Genomic DNA, 17,114 nt, shown 5'->3' with positions numbered 1-17,114 from the left:
GTCATTCTCTGCTTAAATAATACTGTGCCTTTTTATTCTTTCTACCAAGTGAATAACTTCAGATTTTCCCACATAAACTTCATCTTTTGCCTTCACCCTCAACCAGTCTACATCTGGGTACATCCTATTTGTGTCCTTTTCACAATATACTTTCCTTCCTTTTTTGTCATCTGAAAATTAAACTGTCATGTTTTAGGTCTCTTCATCCAAATCATTGGTATAAACGGTAAAAAAGTGAAGGCCTAGCATAGACTCCTGAGAAACTGTACTGCTCACATACTAAACAGAAAAAAGAGACCCATTTATGCATGTTCTCTGTTTTCTGCCAGCCAGCCAAACTTCTATTTGTCCTCATACGTTACTCCTATGAGCTCCTACTTTCCACAGCAACTTTTTATACTGAATCTCATCAAATATCTTCCGGAAATTGTCCTTCAAGAGGTGGAGAGCTGCCTTTGTGAACTGTTGCAGCGCATCTGGTGTAGGCACACCTACCACGCTGTCAGAAAGAGAATTCCAGGATTTTCATCCTGCGAGAGGGAAGGAATGGTGAAATGGTTCAACATCATGATGTTATGGGGCTTTGAGGTGAACTTGCAATTGGTGATCGCCCCACCTAAGGGTGGCACGGTGGCACAGTGGCACTGCTGCCTCACAGCACCTGAGACCCGGGTTCAATTCCCACCTCAGGCAACGGTCTGTGTGTAGTTTGCACATTCTCCCTGTGTCTGCGTGAATTTGCTCCAGTTTCCTCCCACAGTCCAAAAATGTGCAGGTTAGGTGAATTGGCCATGCTAAATTGCCCATAGTGTTAGGTGAAGGAGTAAATGTAGGGGAATGGGTCTGGGTGAGTTGTTTTTTGGAGGATTAGTGTGGACTTGTTGGGCCGAAGGGCCTATTTCCACACTGTAAGTAATCTAAAATTTGCTACTCACCATTTTGGGTGGTAGAGGCCATCCATGTTTGGAAGGTACTGTTGAAACACCTTTGTGAAAATCTACAATGCATATTATATGTAGTACACACATATAGAGTCATAGAGGTGTACAGCATGGAAACAGACTCTTCAGTCTAACTCGTCCATGCCGACCAGATATCCCATCTAATCTAGTCCCGTTTGTGAGCACTTGGCCCATATCTCACTAAACCGTTCCTATTCATATACCCATCCAAATGCCTCTTAAATGTTGCAATTGTACCAGCCTCAACCACATCTCTGGCAGCTCATTCCATACACATACCACCCTCTGCGTGAAAAAGTTGCCCCTTAGGTCTCTTTTATATCTTTCCCCTCTCACACTAAACCTATGCCCTCTAGTTCTGGACTCCCCGATCCCAGGGAAAAGACTTTGTCTATTTATCCTATCCATGCCCCTCATAATTTTGTAAACCTCTATAAGGTCAACCCTCAGCCTCCAACGCTCCAGGGAAAACAGCCCCAGCCTGTGAAGCCCTCTCCCTATAGCTCAAATCCTCCAACCCTGGCAACATCCTTGTAAATCTTTTCTGAACCCTTTCAAGTTTCACAACATCTTTCCAATAGGAAGGAGTCCAGAATTGCATGTAATATTCCAACATTGGCCTAAGCAATGTCCTGTACAGCCGCAACATGACCTCCCAACTCCTGTACTCAATACTCTGACCAATAAAGGAAAGCATACCAAACTTTCGAAAAATCAAATGCTTTTCAATGTTCAGATCCCAGCCCTGGTCACCTTGCTGTCTTGTCTCTGTGGTGCTTACTTGGTCAAACTATTTATTTATATCTGCTGCCAATTAATTTACTTTATTAGAAAGGTTGCACTCATTCAGATCGAATGATACTCAAGAAGGTCAACATTCTCTTGACCAAAGCAGCCTGTTTGATTGGCAGCCCATCCCACCTTCAGCATTTGGTCTCCTCTTCACTGACACACAGTGGAAGCAATGTGTATTGGCTTCTCTGACAAAGCCTTCCAAACTCATGACCTCTACTATCTTGAAGCACAAGGGTAGTGGATGCATGGGAACACCACCATCTTCAAGTTCCCTGCAAGTCCTACACTATCCTGATTGAAACTTTATAGCCGCTCCTTCATTGCTGGGTTAAAATCCTGGAAATCCTTTCAGAACCATTGGAGTACCTGCAGCTGTTCAAGGCGGTCCAGGACAGCTCGGGACGGGCAATCAATGCTGGCCTAGCCAGTCACATCCACATCCTTAATGTGACAGTCTTCCGGCACCTCACCTGTGACTATCGATTACACAAATATCTCAGCCAGAGGCCAAGCAATCACTTCTCTATATAGATGTGATCTTGATCAATTTTCAATAACTTTATAACTCTGGTTATTGAATTCAGTCTTAATAACAGAGAAAATTCTTAGCTAACTTTATTGAACAGGGATGTTTTAACAAAGCTTTTTTCAGCCAAACCTTACAATTATGTAATTCCATTGTGTATCAATAGTGCCAAGAGTAATGTTTAAATTCATGTAGAGGGTGTTGATAAGTGGGATGCTTTGTCATGGATAGTATCAAGCTCCTTGAGTGTTGTTGGTGTTACCACTCATCCAGGTAAGTGAGGAGTATTTCAATGTGGTCCTGACTTGTGCTTTGTAGATTTTGGACAGTGCTGAAAATGTGTTGCTAGAATAGCGCAGCAGGACAGGCAGCATCCAAGGAGCAGGAGAATCGACGTTCCGGGCATGAGCCCTTCTTCAGGCTCATTTTCAGCTCTGATCTCCAGCATCTGCAGTCCTCACTTTCCCCTTGAAGATTTTGGACAGTGCTTGGGCAGAGGGGGTGAGCACATGCCTCTGCATTTCTAGCTTCTGACCTGTTCCTGTCGTCACCATATTGATAATGCTGATCCAGTTCAGTTTATGATCAATCATAATACAAATACCTTTTATGGTGGGAGTGCAATTGAATGTCAAGGGCTGATGGCTAAATTTTCACTTTTGGAGATATTCACTGGCTGATGCTTCCATGGCATAAATTTTACATGCCAATTATTATTCAAGTTAGTATCAATAGTTAACTCGATCTTCATCCAAGCGGAGGATCTGTATTCCCAACACTTTTTGAAAATACATCACTTTTATAGTACCTTTCTCTGTGTTAAAGACAGTATATAAATGCAATTTGTTGTAGTTTCCTATATTACACAAGTGACTATACTTCAAAAGTGTTTTGGTGGCTTTAAAGCACTTTGAGATACTGAGTGGTCATGACAGATGCTACCTAAATGTAAATCTTCATTTTCACAAAAAATGTCTGATTAGAATTCTCTTAGCATTTCTTGATGGGTTATAATATGGAGGTTTAACTTTAGTTGGACATGTTCAAGCAATAATGTCCCGTACTCACCAGCTTCCCATGGATTCCAGGGTTCTGCTGATCCAGACACAATCTTTCCTCCTGATGGGAAACAGACATGTTTTGTTTGTTTAGCTTTCAATCCGTTATTTAAACTCTTGTCCTGTTGAACAGTAGAGATATCTTTGGCATCCGCATTGTTAGTGAGTGCAGGTGTTTGCAGCTCTCCCTTGTAGGCATTTTCTGTTGCACTCATCTCATTGCTCATAACCTGATGTGAAAACACAGTCACAGGTTCTCTAGTTTCACAGAACTGTTCATGTGATATCTTTTACTGTAGTTTAATAATTTAATAAGAAACTACATGAACCTGTCTACAGAGCTAGAGATTTTCATATTCACTTTGGCTTTCTCATAAATTGCTGGCGCAAATTATTTTTCTTCCATGAAGTAAATATTTAATTACAGTTTTATATGCTTCATACCTCATAATCATGTTTGCTTTCCTGAATGTTTGAGATTATAAAAATATTGCTGACATATCCAGAGTTATCCAAATGTGCATAAGTTGCATGAAATTATACCAAATACATCTCTTTGCCAATAAATATAATGTAAGGAATATATTAAAGATACAATATTTGATCGAAAATAGATCAAAGCTACTTACCACTCTGTATGATCCAAGATTAGAAAATTTCCTTCCTTATTTTCCTCCCCCCAGATGAATATCAGCAATACCTGATCTACTTCTCTAATCTGTCCATGGTCTGCAGTAATTGGTTACATGACCAAACAGCTAGACTGAAAAGACAGGGCTGGTCTCAGAACTAGCAGTTAACTAGATGATGACACCTATGGGTATTCCATTATACACTTCAGTTAAAAATGTTTCATCGATAATTTCATATTTTCTAAAACTTTTACTTCAAACGCTAGGGAAAATCATTGAGAGGAAACATGGTCTTTGAATTAAAATGCCAAGAGGAAATGATAATGTAGAGTAGGGTAATTTGATCTTTTTGCCTTCATGGGCTCTGCAAGAGTCTGCCATGGGACACTGGGGATAAATGCAGATTTTACATTTAATCCATGGTCTCATTCATTTACCCATATCTCAAATTGTTGGTATGAACACACCTTTACTAAGGCACAAGTCTGTGTTTTACAATGTGAAAATAGGCCATTCAGTTCACTGTTTCTATGCCAGAGATCAAACTCCTACACACTTACTGAATGTTGTGATGGCTGCCACCTTTACTATCTTTTCATGCAGTGAATTCCAGATTCACACGATGCTTAGGATTAAAACATTTCCTTAATCTCCTCAAAACACACACTTCAAAACAATGTCAAAGCCTAAAGAACTGCGGATGTTGTAAATCAGAAAAGGAAAAAGAAACTTGACCCAAAATGTTAACTCTGATTTCTCTTTACAGATGCTGCCAGATCTTCTAAGCTTTTTCCAGCAATTTCTGTTTTTGTTCTTTAAATCTATGTCCCCTTGTCATTGATCACTCTACTAAAGAGAATTTTCTTTTCCTGAATACCTTCTCAATCTCACTCCATAATTTTTGTATACCTCTGTCAGGTTCACCCTTCTGCCTTCTCTGCTCTTAGAAAAACAAAACAGCTAACTATTCTGTCTCCATGGCTGAAAAATTCCAACCCTGGGCAACATCTTGGTGAATCTCCTCTACATCCGCTCTAATGCAATCACATGTCTCTCCTATACTGTGAACTGAACTGCACACCTTACTCCATGTGTGGCCTAAGTAACATCCTGTATAAGCTTGCTCTTATGTTCAATACCTCAACTAATAATTGCAGTATCCCATATGCTTTCTTAACTACCTAATCGAACTGTCCTGTGGCCTTCAAGGATCTTTGGATGTGCTCACGAAAGTTTTTCTGATCACATGTACTTCCTAGGGCCATACCATTCATCATGTACTCCCTTGTCTTGTTAGTCCTCCCAAATGCATCACCTCATACTGTTCAGGATGAAATTCCATTTGCCTTTGTTCTGTCAGCCCACATATACCATTCTGTAGTCTAAAGCTTTCCTCCTTTCTGTTGAGCAGACCATCAATTCCCATGTCATCGGTGCACTTACTGATTAAACCTACTATATTCATGTCCAGATCCTTAATGTACACTATAAACTGCAAGGAACCTGGAGTAAACCCCTATTGTACCCCATTCAATACAAACTTCCAGTCACAAAGGCTATCACACTACACCACCTGCCATTAAGCCAATTTTGAATCCAATTTGCTGAATGTCACTGGATCCCATCTTCTTGTCAGACCTTGCCAAAAGCCTTACGGAAGTCCATGTAGACTGTATCCACTGTACTTCATTAGAGTAGCTGATGGCCTAGTGGTATAAGAGTCATAGAGATGTACAGCATGGAAACAGACCCTTTGGTCCAACTCGTCCATGCCGACCAGATATCCCAACCCAATCTAGTCCCACCTGCCAGCACCTGGCCCATATCCCTCTAAACCCTCCCTATTCATAAACCCATCCAGATGCCTTTTAAATGTTGCAATTGTACCAGCCTCCACCACTTCCTCTGGCAGCTCATTCTATACACGTACTCTGAATGAAAAAGTTCTCCCTTCGGTCTCTTTTATATCTTTTCCCTCTCACCCTAAACCTATGCCCTCTAGTTCTGGACTCCCGCTTCCCAGGGAAGAGACTTTTCCACTTATCCTATCCCTGCCCCTCATGACTTTATACACCTCTATACGATCACCCCTCAGCCTCTGACAATCCAGGCAAAATAGCCCCAGCCTGTTCAGCCTCTCCCTTTAGCTCAAATCCTCCAACCCTGGCAATATCCTGATAAATCATTTCTAAACTCTTTCAGGTTTCACAACATCCTTCTGGTAAGGAGACCAAAATTGCTCACAATATTCCAAAAGAGGCCTAACCAACATCCTAAACATCCGCAACATGACCTCCCAACTCCTGTACTCAATACTCTGACCAATAAAGGAAAGCATACTAAACTCCCTCTTCACTATCCTATTTATCTGTGACTCCACTTTCAAGGAGCTATGAATCTGCATTCTAAGGTCTCTTTGTTCAGCAACACTCCCAAGGACCTTACCATTAAGTGTATCAGTCCTGCTAAGATTTGATTTCCCAAAATGCAGCACTTTGCATTTACCTAAATTAAACTTCATTTGCCACTTCTCAGCCCATTGGCCCATCTGATCAAGATTCCATTGTAATCTGAGGTAATCTTCTTTGCTATCCAATACACCTCCAATTTTGGTGTCATCACCAAACTTACTAACTATACCTCTTATGCTCGCATCCAAATCATTTATATAAATGACGAAAAATAGTGGACCCAGCACCGATCCTTGTGGCACTCCACTGGTCACAGGCCTCCAGTCTGAAAATCAACCCTCCATCACCACCCTCTATCTTCTACCTTTGAGCCAGTTCTGTATCCAAATGGCTAGTTTTCCCTGTATTCTGTGGAGATCTAACCTTGCTAACCAGTCTCCCATGTTAAACCTTGCTAACTCCATCCTGAAGTCCATATAGATCATGTCCACCACTCTGTCCTCATCAATCGTTTTTGTTACTTCTTCAAAAAACTCAATCAAGTTTGTGAGACATGGTTTCCCACACACAAAGCCATGTTGACTATCCCTAATCAGTCCTTGCCTTTCCAAATACATGTACATCCGGTCCCTCAGGATTCCCTCCAACAACTGACGTCAGGTCACTGTTCTATAGTTCCCTGGCTTGTCCTTACCACCTTGTTAAACAGTGGCACCACTATTATTGTTAGACTACTAATCTAGAGAACCAGGTAACATTCTGGAACCTGATTCAAATCACATCATGGCAGACGTTAGGATTTGAATTCAATAATAATTTGGAAATAATAGTCTGATGATGACAATGAAATCATTATTGATCGTCAGGAAGAACCCATCACATACACTAATGTCCTTTAGGGAAGGAAATCTGCCATCCTTACCTGGTCTGGACTACACATGACTCCAGAGTCACTGCAATGTGGTTGACTTTTCACTCCCCTCTGGGCAATTAGGAATGGGCAATGAATGCTGGCCCAGCCAGAGATGTTCACATCCTGTGAATGAATTAAAAAACCCTCATCCACACATCTAGTCACCTTTTCAAAAAACTCAAATCAAACCTGTTCAGCATGATCATCTCTTGACAAACCCATCCCATCCTTGTTTAATCCTTGTCTCTTCAAGTGGGGATTAATCTGTCCCTCTGAATCTTCTCCAACAGTTCCTGCACCACAGACGTTAGACCACTGGCCTATATTTCCCTGGTTTATCCCTACCACGTTATGGGTTCACATTATCCATCCATCAGTCTTTTCCTGAGGAAGGGCTTATGTCCAAAACGTCGATTCTCCTGCTCCTTGGACGCTGTCTGACCTGCTGTGCTTTTGCAGCACCACACTTTCGACAACAGTCCTTTGGCACAGTTTCTGCATCTAGAGATGATTTAATTTGAGGATCCTTGCAATCTTCTCCATCATCTTCCACAGCAACCTGGGATCCTTCTCATCTGGTTTTGTGGTCTCAGTGTTAAAAATGCTAATAACACCTTCTTGTCAATTGTAGTTTGTTCAAATATATTCATCCAAAAATGTACAAATGGCATTATCCAAGATTGAGGTTACAAAAATGAAACTTGTTAAACTAGAAAATATGACATTATAAGTTAACTAAACTTTAAGGGCCTAATTGTCAAAGTTGGAACTGCCCTACATTGCAAGTGAGCTATCTTAAACAATGAACACAGAATAAGAGAACATGGATATAATGTAATATTAAAAATGATTTTAAAATCTTTCTTTGGTATATTATAAGATATCTCATTCTAAATTTGGCATTAAAGTAAAATATTTCTGAAAGTCAGGTCCGCTTTGGGGATGAAGTGGGACTCTTCAGAAGGAGTTGGCGAGTATTAAGTTGTTGTTGTAGAGTTTATTGACAGGTCATGGCCCCGCCTCCCGCCCCCACACCTTCTCACCGCGAATTGGGCAGAAGGCGCGGACCCTTTCTGTCCAATGGGATGTCTCTTTACTCAGAGCAGGCGCTGACCAATGAGAAGGGTCGTTGGTGTGAACTGGCGCGGGGGGCCGGGAAGTTTACAGTTTGTGCGCCAATTTCGGAGAAAGAGACAGACAGTGCAGGCTATTGAGGAAAGATCTTCATCAGCAGCAGCGGCGGTGAGTGTGACATGGGTGAGGCTGATGGAGAGTTCAGAACCGGCACAGGGGAGAGGGCAAAGGGAAGGCTTACAGTAAACTGGCCGCCAGCTCACGGTGCTCGCTCCGCGTTCATCTTCCCATCCCTGCTCGAGCGGCATCCGTATTAACCCATCCCTCCCCCCCACATTAACCCCATCCCATTGGACCTCACTCCCTCCCCCTGAGCCACACACATTTCCCCACCCACCCCACAGACATTCCCGCCCCCACAACCCCACACCCCACCTGTCCATGCACCCCCTCCCCCCATCCTGCTCTGACTAGATATCATAAATTAATCTTGTCCTACTCACCAGGTTTTGGCCCATTTTCCTCTAAACTCTTCCAATTCATATGCCAATCCTGCTGCTTTTTATAAGTTGTGATTGTACCAGCCACCTCTACTATTTCTGGCAGCTCATTGCATACATGCATCACACTCTGTGTGAACAAGTTGCTTTTTGGGTCCATTTTTATATCTTACCCCACTCTCCTTAAATCAATGTACTCTAGTTTTGGACTTGCCTGCTCCAGGGAAAAGATCTTGTCTATTTACCCTATCCATGCTCCTTATGATTGTATAAACTTCTGTAGTGTCACTCCTCATCCTCTGACACTCCAGGATAAATCAACCAGCCTATTCAGCTTCTCCCGTTGGCTGAAACCCTCCAACCCAGGAATCATCCTTGTAAATCTTCTTTGAACCCTTTGAGTTTCACAACATCCTTTAGTAGGGACACTAGAACTAAACACATCACAAAAGTATCCAAACCAATGTCCTATACTGCCGCAACATGACCTCTCAACACCTATACTCAATTCACTAACGAGCATATCAAAAGCTACTTTTGCAATCCTGTCTACCTAACACTCCATTTTAAAGGAACTATGAACCTGCACTCCAAGGTCTTTGTCTGGCAACACTCCCCAGGATCCTAGCATCAAATGTATATGTCCTGCCTGATTTGCCTTTCCAAAACATCACACCTCATTTTTCTAACTTAAACTCCATCTGGCGTTCCTCAGCCAATTGGCCCATTTGATCAAGATCCCATTCTACTCTGACTTGTAACCTTCTTCACTGTAATAGAGTCATAGAGATGTACAGCACGGAAACAGACCATTCGGTCCAACTCTTCCATGCCAACCAGATATCCCATCTAATCTAGTCCCGTTTGTCAGCACTTGGTCCATATCCCTCCAAACTGTTCCGATTCATATACTCATCCAGATGTCTTTTAAATGTTGCAATTGTACCAGCCTCCACCACTTTCTCTGGCAGCTCATTCCATACAAGTACCACCCTCTGAGTTGCACCTTAGGTCTCTTTTAAAACTTTCCCCTCTCACCCTAAAGCTATTCCCTCTAGTTCTGGACTCCTCTACCTCAAGGAAGTGACTTTATATATTTATCCTATCCATGCCCCTCACATTTTATAAACCTCTGAGGTCACCCCTCAGCTTTCAACACCCCAGGGAAAACAGCCCCAGCCTATTCAGCCTCTCCGTATAGCTCAAATCCTCCAACCCTGGCAACATACTTGTAAATATTTTCTGAGCCCTTTCAAGTTTCGCAACATTAATCCGATAAGAAGGAGACAGAATTGCACGCAATATTCCAAAAACAGTCTAACCAACGTCCTGTACAGTCACAACATGACTTCCCAACTCCGATACTCAGTGCTCTGACCAATAAAGAAAATCATATCAAACGCCGTCTTCACTATCCTATCTACTTGCGACTCCACTTTCAAGGAGCTAAGAACCTGCACTCCAAGGTCTTTGTTCAGCAACACTCCCTAAGACCTTATCATTTAGTGTATAAGTCCTGCTAAGATTTGCTTTCCCAAAATGCAGCACTTCATATTTATAAACTCCATCTTCACTCTTCAGCCCATTGGCCCATCTGATCCATTACACTTCCAATTTTGTTGTCCTCTGCAAACCTATTCACCATACCTCCTATGTTTGCATCCAAATCATTTATCCAAATGACGAAAAGCAGTGGACCCAGCACTGATCCTTGTAGCACACTGCTGGTCACAGGCCTCCAGTCTGAAAAGCAACCCTCCACCACTACCTTCTGTGTTCTACCTTCAAGCCAGTTCTGTGATCAAATAACTAGTTCTCCCTGAATTCCATGTCATCTAATCTTGCTAACCAGTCTACCACGAGGATTGTTAAATGCCTTCTTGAAGTCAATATAAATCATATCCACTTCTCTGCCCTCATCAATCCTCTTCATTACTACTTCAATACACTCAAACAAGTTAGTGAGGCACAACTTCCCACACACAAAGCCATGTTGACTGTTTCTAATCAGTCCTTGCCTTTCCAAATACATGTAAATCCTGTAACTCAGGATTTCCTCCAACAACCTGTCCACCACTGATGTCAGGCACACTGGTCTATAGTTCCCTGACTTTTCCTTATCACATTTCTCAAGTGGAACTTGTCCCATTGGAGCAGGTCTGTCCTGTTGCTAATGTCCCATCAATTGAAATCCATTTCTACCACACCAATCTTTGGCCACACCAATCTTTGGCATGGTATTAGTAATAACATTAGCAAATTTGCTGATGATACTAAGCTGGGTGGCAGGGTGAAATGTGAGGAGGATGTTAGGAGATTACAGGGTGAGCTGGACAGGTTAGGTGAGTGGACAGATGCAGTTTAATGTGGATAAATGTATGGTCATCCACTTTGGTGGCAAGAACAGGAAGGCGGATTACTACCTAATTGGAATCAATTTAGGTAAGGGGGCAGTACAAAGAGATCTGGGTGTTCTTGTACACCAGTCAATGAAGGTAAGCATGCAGGTACAGCAGGTAGTGAAGAAGGCTAATAGCATGCTGGCTTTCATAACAAGAGGGATTGAGTATAGAAGCAAAGAGGTGCTTCTGCAGCTGTACAGGGCCCTGGTGAGACCACACTGTGTGCAGTTCTGGTCTCCAAATTTGAGGAAAGACATTCTGGCTATTGAGGGAGTGCAGCGTAGGTTCATGAGGTCAATTCCTGTAATGGTGGGACTACCTTACGCTGAAAGACTGGAGCGACTGGGCTTGTATACCCTCGAGTTTAGAAGACTGAGAGGGGATTTGATTGAGACATAAGATTATTAAAGGATTGGACACTCTGGAGGCAGGAAACATGTTTCTGCTGATGGGTAAGTGCCGAACCAGAGGACACAGCTTAAAAATACGTGGTAGACCATTTAGGACAGAGATGAGGAGAAACCTCTTCACCCAGACAGTGGTGGCTATGTGGAGTGCTCTTCCCCAAAGGGTAGTGGAGGCCCAGTCTCTGGAATCATTTAAGAAAGTTGGATAGAGCTCTCAAGGATAGTGGAATCAAGGGTTATGGAGATAAGGCAGGAACAGGATACTGATTAAGGATGATCAGCCATAATGGTGGTGCAGGCTTGAAGGGCAGAATGATCAGCCATAAGGATGATCAGCCATAATGGTGGTGCAGGCTTGAAAGGCAGAATGGCTTACTCCTGCACCTATTGTCTATCTATTGTCTTCTTTAAACTTGTGAATCTTGTGCCAATTAGTTTGTGGCTCAGGTAGCTAGCTGTTGATCATAGCTGTTTTTATTCTGGTTTTTAATTTGGCCCCAGACAGAACCCCTCTCCATCTATATTGTTAGTATTTATGCAGATGACAACTGGATGTTTGACCCCTCACCCCAAGCTTCCTCTGGCCCAGAGAGAGATCCTGAACCAGGGCACCCTAGGCAGGCAACTGAGCCTTCAGGACTCTTGATCCAGGCCACACAACAGTGTTAATTCCGCAGACTATACTATTCTTCATTACAACTGCATTTCCATTGTCCTTCTGTAAGTTTCCTGCTGTGGCTGAGTAGAACAATTGTTTTCAGAGTCTGGTGTTCGACAAATAATGTGTATCCTGCCCAGTGGAACTGATTTCTGGTGATTTGAACATCAATTATGACCACTATGATTAAAGAAAAACACTTAAGATGCTAGAGTTCTGAAACAAGCAAACTGAAATTGCTGAAACAACTGAGTAAATCTGGTAGCATCCGTGGAGAGAGAATAAATAATGTTTCGAATCCAATGACCAAAATTTGGATTGTTGCAGATGGCACGTGAACTACCAGTAGGGAGTAATTTTGGGATGAGAAAAACTCAAGCTAAAATACAGAAACATTTTTACTGATCTGATCTGTACAAGGGTGTAGTTGAATTTTGCCAGACATGTCATACATGCCAAGTAATTGGAAAACCACAGCAGTAATAAAACCCAAACTTTAATACCTATTTCTCCATTTGAGCCTTTTACAAGAGTCTTAATGGCTTGACTAGAACCCCAACCTAAATCGAAAAGTGGGAATCAGTATTCGTTAATAATAATGCATGTGTCCACAAGATTTCCAGAGACCATTCCATTAAACAATGTCACAGAGAAAAGGATCTTAGAGGAGTTATTCAAATTTTTCAATAGATATGGTCTACCCACAGAGATGCAATCAGATCAAGAGTCAAACTTTATATCAATTATTCAAGGAATTTATAGCTTAGGAATAAAATAATTCAAATCTACTGCATACCATCCAGAGTCAGAAGGAGCGCTAGAAATCAGCATCAGACATTAAAGACCATGTTGAAAGCGTATAGTCAAGACTATCAAGATAATTGGGATAAGGGAATTCCATTTGTATTTTTTGTGAATAGAGATGCACCAAATGGATCAACCAAATTCAGTCCATTTGAATTAGTTTTTGGGCATGAAGTGAGAGGACTGCTAAAACTGATTAAGGAGATATTGGTAAGTCAGAATTCAGAGACCACATATTTGAACTGTCAAATTTTAGGGAATGTTTAAATAGAGCGGGGGAGTTGGCTAGACAGCATTTAAAAGTATCACAGCATACATTGAAACAGGAAGCAGACAAGAAATCAAAAACTTGCAATTTTGCTATTGGAGGTGTCAGTTATACTTCCAGTGATAGGTGAACCTTTAAAAGCAAGGTTTAATGGACCTTATCAAGTTGAAAGGAAATTGAGGTGAACTATTTGATAAGGTGTCCAGACAGACAAAGAAATCTGTCATGTGCATATACTCAAAAGGTATTTTGACAGGGAAGGAAAGCCAAACAAAACTTTTATTGGTCACAACAGAGTGAAGAACCAAGTTCAGAGACTTCTGAATTGGACATTCCTCAAATTAAATTGGGCAATAAGGAAGTTGCCAAAAATTGAGAGAAATTATTGAGTTTCCTTCCAGAAGAAAAGTGAAATGACCTGAAAGTTATTACTATCAATGGAGATGTGTGGAAATAATGTAGGTATTGGAGATGCTGTTCTGATTCAGCAACTTTCTTATAGGTATAACCCTCTAAAGTTGGCACAGGTTCAAAAGGAGATTGAATGCATGCTCCAAGACGACATAATCAAAGTGAGTTACAGTGACTGGAGCTCACCCATAGTTATGGTGCCAAAACCAGATGGTACCCAAAGTTTTTGTGGCCTATCACAAAGTCAATGCAGTTACAAAGATTGATGTATATCCAATATCACGTTTAGAAGACTGTGAAAGGGAGGGTCAAGCAACTTAAATTTCTAAGTTGGACTTGCTCAGAGGGTACTGGCAGTTATCTTTGTTCGAAAGAGCAAAGACAATTTCAGCTTTCGTATCGCTGAATGGTGTATCAACTTGGAGTTATGCCATTTGGTATGAAAAATATGCCAGCCATATTTCAGGGAGAAACTAATGAGATAATTTCCGGCTTACCCAATTGTGCTGTTTATATAGACTTCCTCGTGATTTTTAGTCACGTGGAAGGAACATGTGCAGCATTTATCAGAATTGTTGATTTGACTTTGGAAGGCAGGGCTTGGTGATAAACCTGGCTAAATATGAATTTGCCAAAGCCCAAGTTACCTTCCTGGGCCATGGTATTGGACATGGATAAGTGACACCATAAAATGCAAAAACAAAGTTTGTTCGCTGAGCTGGAAGGTTTGTTTTCAGACGTTTCATCCCCATACTCGGTAACATCATCATCAAGCCTTCAGTGAAGCACTGGTGGCATGGCCTGCTTTTTATTTGTGTTTAGGTTTCCTTGGGTTGCTTATGTCATTTCCTGGGGTGGTGTCATTTCCTAATCTTTTTCTCGGGGTGGTAAATGGGATGCAAGTCAATGTGTTTGTTGATAGAGTTCCTCTTGGAGTGCCATACTTCTAGGAATTCTCGTGCGTGTCTCAATTTGGCTTGTCCTAGGCTGGGTGTGTTGTCCCAAAGTGGTGTCACCTGTACATAAAGATACAACTAGAACTCTATCAATAAACGCATTGACTTGGATCCCATTTACTGCCCCCTGAGAAAAAGAACAGGAAAAGACATCACAGGAAATGATGACATCAACTCAAGGAAACAGAAACACAAATAAAAAGTGGGCCATACCACCAGTGCTTCACCAGAGGCTCACGATTATGGTGGCGAAACGTCTGAAAGCAAGCCTTCCAGCTTGCAAACTTACTTCCAGAACCTCAATTTGAGCTACAAATCTTCTCAACTTGCTAAAGGTAATTCTGGAATTTCCCATACCACTGACAAAAACAACAGTACTATGGTTCCGGAGAGTGAGTGAATTTAATCGAAAATCTGTACCAAATTCTAGCAGTGTGGCTGCTCCACTCACTGGATTGTTAAAAGAAAGAAGTTTCAGTGGACAGCTAACTGTCAGAAGGCATTTGACAGCCTGAAAGCTGTGTTACCCACTGCCATAGTGATAGTCATGCATAATTACACAAAGCCATTCAAGATGACTATTGATGTGAGTGATGTGGGTGTCTGTGCTGTGCTCTTACAGGAAGGCGACGAGAAGATAGAAAGACCTTTTGGATATTTCTCCAGGAAATTGAACATTCATCAGAAATGTTCAATAGTTGAGCAAAAGATTTTGAACTTGTTGTTGACATAACAACATTTCAATGTTTGTTACCAATAATGTATCTGAGGCAATCATGTACACAGATCATAACCCACTGTAGTTTGTGGACAAATTTAAGAATAAAATTCTAGATTGTTTAGATGGAGCTTGCTATTCCAGCCATTTGAATTGAAAATTGTGCATGTAGCAGGACGAGAAAGCATGATTGCCGATGCATTGTCGAAATTTGAATGAGAAACTGAGGTGTGCGGCAGTAGGAGTAAAACAGTTTGAAACAGAATGTAAGTAGTGCATGTTTGCATGATTATTGTCAGTGTAATGTAAATGGGTGTTGTAGTGTACTAACAATTTAAGATTGAGGGATTTTAAAATGAAGCCAGCTTTGGATATCGATGGTCCGTTTTTTTAAGGGAGGGAGAGGTATGATGATGCTGCTTCTTTACAGTTTTCTGTTATCCTTAGTTTGTTCAAAGTGTTTTTCAAGACAGATTCTGAAATGTCCGGCTTAATCTCCTTGAAGAAGCTTTTAAGTTTCTGAGTACAATGAAATGGGAGTGGCCAGTTCTCCCAGCTCAGCGTTACTCTGGCTTGGTTTGGCTGAGGTTGGGTTTTAGCAGTCTGTTCAGAACAGTCAGTCAGTTTTGAGGCTATTGGTCAAAGCAACAGTTACATGGAAGAAGGTGTTCCATGTTCAATCTCTCTGCCATCTGTGTCTACTATAAGAATCTGGGTTTGATTTTAATAAAGCAGACCGAGTGCGCCCCCTTGTCGTGCAGCGGTCGTGTCCATAACGGTGGGCCAAGAGATCCTGTGTTCAAGCCCCACCTTCGGAGGTATGTAATAACGTCTCTGAATAGATTGATTCACAAACTAGGTTAATTTTTTTTAAATTAAAAGAATAAGGGATCAAAGACGGCTCTTGTGGCACAGTGGCTCTTGTGGCTCCCAACTTCCTGAACCAAGAGGCTCAGGTTCATGTCCCACCTGCTCCAGCAGTGTGTAATAACATCCTTGACCAGTTTGAATTGAAAATATCCAGATGAATGAGGGACAGGGCTATTATGGCACAGTGAGAGTTTCCCTGCCTCTGAACAGGGACGTCCAGAAACATGTCTCTTTTGGTCCAGATTTGTGTAATAGTGTTTCTGAATTAGAAAATGTTTTGACAAGTGAGGGGTGATCTTTTAGAAACATGATTTCTGAGGAGGGGTTAGGGCGTGGGGATTATGTTCACCATTTTCCTACTAGTTTAGACTCTTGAATTATGGGATATAAATACAGAATAAAGGGACAATCATTTAAAGTTGAGAAGCAAAGGAATTTGTTTCAGAGGGTAATGAATGCCTAAAATTCTGTAGTGTCTTGCTGAGATATTTGTACCATCGATCGTCTCATGTGAGGTGCCGGAAGACTGGAGGTTGGCTAACGTGGTGCCACTGTTGAAGAAGGGCGGTAAAGACCAGCCAGTGAACTATAGACTGGTGAGCCTGACCTCAGTGGTGGGCAGGTTGTTGGAGGGAATCCTGAGGGACAGGATGTACATGTATTTGGAAAGGCAAGGGCTGATTCGGGATAGTCAACACGGCTTTGTGCGTGGGAAATCATGTCTCACAAACTTGATTGAGTTTTCTGAA

At 41.7% G+C, this 17,114-nt stretch overlaps 2 protein-coding genes across 3 annotated transcripts in view; one reads left to right on the top strand and one right to left on the bottom strand.

The window, feature by feature from the left end:
• Window positions 1-7,341, bottom strand: part of si:dkey-288a3.2 (protein phosphatase 1 regulatory subunit 37) — a 239,235-nt gene extending 231,894 nt beyond the window's left edge. The window contains exons 1-2 of the mRNA XM_043697155.1: window positions 7,307-7,341; window positions 3,352-3,571 (exon numbers count right to left, since the gene is read on the bottom strand). Coding sequence (XP_043553090.1) covers window positions 3,352-3,571; window positions 7,307-7,324 — 238 coding nt within the window. The 5' untranslated portion in view covers window positions 7,325-7,341. The remainder of the gene's footprint in view (window positions 1-3,351; window positions 3,572-7,306) is intronic.
• A 1,034-nt stretch (window positions 7,342-8,375) lies between these two features.
• vrk1 (VRK serine/threonine kinase 1) overlaps window positions 8,376-17,114 on the top strand; it is a 78,329-nt gene continuing 69,590 nt past the window's right edge. The window contains exon 1 of one of the 2 annotated variants that reach the window (XM_043697153.1): window positions 8,376-8,539. In XM_043697153.1, coding sequence (XP_043553088.1) covers window positions 8,414-8,539 — 126 coding nt within the window. In that variant the 5' untranslated portion in view covers window positions 8,376-8,413. The remainder of the gene's footprint in view (window positions 8,540-17,114) is intronic. The other variant, XM_043697154.1, reaches the window with a different exon arrangement.

Source organism: Chiloscyllium plagiosum, chromosome 10 (genome assembly GCF_004010195.1).
Source record: "Chiloscyllium plagiosum isolate BGI_BamShark_2017 chromosome 10, ASM401019v2, whole genome shotgun sequence".
NCBI classification, from domain to species: Eukaryota; Metazoa; Chordata; class Chondrichthyes; order Orectolobiformes; family Hemiscylliidae; genus Chiloscyllium; species Chiloscyllium plagiosum.
The sequence above is the reverse complement of the archived record's forward strand: the minus strand, read 5'-3'. Positions and strand labels throughout refer to the sequence as shown.